The sequence below is a fragment of the Eucyclogobius newberryi genome, unplaced genomic scaffold (genome assembly GCF_026437365.1).
Source record: "Eucyclogobius newberryi isolate DKJ021-1_F unplaced genomic scaffold, fEucNew1.0.hap1 SCAF_2, whole genome shotgun sequence".
Lineage (NCBI taxonomy): Eukaryota > Metazoa > Chordata > Actinopteri > Gobiiformes > Gobiidae > Eucyclogobius > Eucyclogobius newberryi.
Window position 1 is genome coordinate 52181900 of NW_027315834.1, and position 3265 is coordinate 52185164.

The window sequence follows — 3265 nt, forward strand, 5'->3', positions numbered from 1 at the left end:
AATACATTAAAAGTACTGTGTAGTACATGAATACATTAAAAGTACTGTGTAGTACACGAATACTTTAAAAGTACTGTGTAGTACACGAATACTTTAAAAGTACTGTGTAGTACATTAATACATTAAAAGTACTGTGTAGTACATGTGGAGGACACGTCATAGGTCATATGAAAGGTCATATGTCACATTAAAAGGTCATAGGTCACATGAAAGGTCATAGGTCACATTAAAAGGTCATAGGTCACATGAAAGGTCATAGGTCACATTAAAAGGTCATAGGTCACATGAAAGGTCATAGGTCACATTAAAAGGTCATAGGTCACATGAAAGGTCATAGGTCACATTAAAAGGTCATAGGTCACATGAAAGGTCATAGGTCACATTAAAAGGTCATAGGTCACATTAAAAGGTCATAGGTCACATGAAAGGTCATAGGTCACATTAAAAGGTGGAAAAAGTTCTGAAACAATTTATCTTTGTCTTATTTTTGTGCTTCACAAAACCTGGTATTTCAGCAGAACCATGACCCTCGCACCGAGAACAAACTTAAACCACAGGACGGGGCGAGTCTAAGCCCGGACCCCGGTCAGGACCTGGGTCTGAGCCCGGGTCAGGACCCGGGTCTGAGCCCGGGGGTCTGAGCCCGGGTCAGGACCCGGGTCTGAGCCCGGGTCAGGACCCGGGTCTGAGCCCGGACCCCGGTCAGGACCCGGGTCTGAGCCCGGGTCAGGACCCGGGTCTAAGCCCGGACCCCGGTCAGGACCTGGGTCTGAGCCCGGGTCAGGACCCGGGTCTGAGCCCGGACCCCGGTCAGGACCCGGGTCTGAGCCCGGGTCAGGACCCGGGTCTGAGCCCGGACCCCGGTCAGGACTTAGGTCTTCTTCTTCAGGAGTGTTTGGAGCTGTGGGCGGGGCAGATGTAGGCGGGGCAGATACGGGCAGAAGCTGGTCTATGAAGCTGGGGACCTGGAGCCCCGTCTCCACAGCAACGCCTCCAAACCAAACCTGCAGGTGAGAGACAGACGTGTGATTGGTCGTGTGTCTGAGCTGTGATTGGTCGTGTGTCTGAGCTGTGATTGGTTGAAACCCACGGTGAAGGCGGGGACCAGTGATTGGCTGAACTTTGTCCTGAAGGAGTGAATGAGCCTCGTCTGATCCACGTCCATGAACAGCAGGTCACCTGACACAAAGCAGACACGTGATTGGACACAGTGAATAATGGTCATGCACCTGCAGCACCTGCAGCACTGCACCTGCAGCACTGCACCTGCAGCACCTGCAGCACTGCACCTGCAGCACTGCACCTGCAGCACTGCGCCTGCAGCACTACACCTGCTGCACCTGCAGCACCACACCTGCAGCACCTGCAGCACTGCACCTGCAGCACTACACCTGCTGCACCTGCAGCACCACACCTGCAGCACCTGCAGCACTGCACCTGCAGCACCTGCAGCACTGCACCTGCAGCACTGCACCTGCAGCACCTGCAGCACTGCACCTGCAGCACTGCACCTGCAGCACTGCACCTGCAGCACTACACCTGCAGCACTACACCTGCAGCACCACACCTGCAGCACCACACCTGCAGCACCTGCAGCACCACACCTGCAGCACCTGCAGCACTACACCTGCAGCACTACACCTGCAGCACCACACCTGCAGCACCTGCAGCCCCACACCTGCAGCACCTGCAGCACTGCACCTGCAGCACCTGCAGCACTGCACCTGCAGCACTGCACCTGCAGCACCTGCAGCACCTGCAGCACTGCACCTGCAGCACTACACCTGCTGCACCTGCAGCACTGCACCTGCAGCACTACACCTGCTGCACCTGCAGCACTGCACCTGCAGCACTACACCTGCAGCACCACACCTGCAGCACCACACCTGCAGCACCACACCTGCAGCACCACACCTGCAGCACCTGCAGCACCTGCAGCACCACACCTGCAGCACCTGCAGCACTGCACCTGCAGCACCTGCAGCACTGCACCTGCAGCACCTGCAGCACCTGCAGCACTGCACCACCTGCAGCACCTGCAGCACTGCACCACCTGCAGCACCTGCAGCACTGCACCTGCAGCACTGCACCTGCAGCACTGCACCACCTGCAGCACCTGCAGCACTGCACCTGCAGCACTGCACCTGCAGCACTGCACCACCTGCAGCACTGCACCTGCCCTGGGGCAGACTGACAGAAGAGAGGCTTGAGGTCACAGCTGTACATGAGCTGACCACTAGGGGCAATAATGAACACATGAGCTCACCGTTGCTGTGGTGATAATCCACGCCCACTCACCGTTGCCATGGTGACAGTACACGCCCACCCTCTGTGGCATCCTGCTGCTGTCTAAACTCTTGCTGCGGTTGTTGTGTTTGGCTGACACAGACGACTGCAGCCATTGGCTCAGACTCAGGCTCCAGGAGGCGGGGCTTTTACCCAGCTGGACGAATCGACTCAGAGCACCGCGATAAGCCACGCCCACAGACACTGCCTTCCAGTCTCCCGTTGGACGCACCTCCCAGTAGTGCCCGCCCCCGGAGATCTCCTGGTCTCCTATTGGACACAACCACAGCTTTATTTAACTGTATTATCATTAAATCTGATCATTATTCTGTGGGTGTGAGGCTCAACGGCACAAGGGCAGCACAAGGGCAGCTCTCACCCAGGACTGTGTACGACTCTCCGGCAAAACGCTCCCTCCACGCTCTACTTGACGAGGATTTAACCGGCGACGGAGTTGCACTTCTGCCACTGCCACAAGGGGTCAAAGAGAGGTCAAAGAGAGGTCAAAGAGAGATCAGAGAGGTCAGAGGGAGGTCCGAGAGAGGTCAAAGAGAGGTCAAAGAGAGGTCAGAGAGGTCAAAGAGAGGTCAGAGAGAGGTCAAAGAGAGGTCAGAGAGGTCAAAGAGAGGTCAGAGAGAGGTCAGAGAGGGGTCATAGAGACGTCAGAGAGGGGTCATAGAGAGGTCAGAGAGGTCAAAGAGAGGGGTTAGAGAGGTCAGAGATAGGTCCGAGAGAGGTCAGATAGGGGTCATAGAGAGGTCAGAGAGGGGTCAAAGAGAGGTCAGAGAGAGGTCAGAGAGAGGTCAAAGAGAGGTCAGAGAGGGGTCAGAGAGAGGTCAAAGAGAGGTCAGAGAGGGGTCATAGAGTGGTTCAGAAATACAAAACAAATCTACATCCACATTGACCGTTTTTAAACAGGAAAGTCCCCCTGGCCCCAGAGGGAGGAGCCTATTGTACATGTCTTTAATCTACATGAAAA

At 55.5% G+C, this 3265-nt stretch overlaps 1 protein-coding gene across 1 annotated transcript in view; it reads right to left on the reverse strand.

Annotated features, from left to right (window-relative positions):
* Positions 1–378: 378 nt before the first annotated feature.
* Positions 379–3265, reverse strand: part of LOC140367078 (FSD1-like protein) — a 48908-nt gene continuing 46021 nt past the window's right edge. Inside the window, exons 10-13 of the mRNA XM_072453400.1 lie at positions 2666–2754; positions 2299–2556; positions 1091–1179; positions 379–1004 (exon numbers count right to left, since the gene is read on the reverse strand). Coding sequence (XP_072309501.1) covers positions 570–1004; positions 1091–1179; positions 2299–2556; positions 2666–2754 — 871 coding nt within the window. The 3' untranslated portion in view covers positions 379–569. The remainder of the gene's footprint in view (positions 1005–1090; positions 1180–2298; positions 2557–2665; positions 2755–3265) is intronic.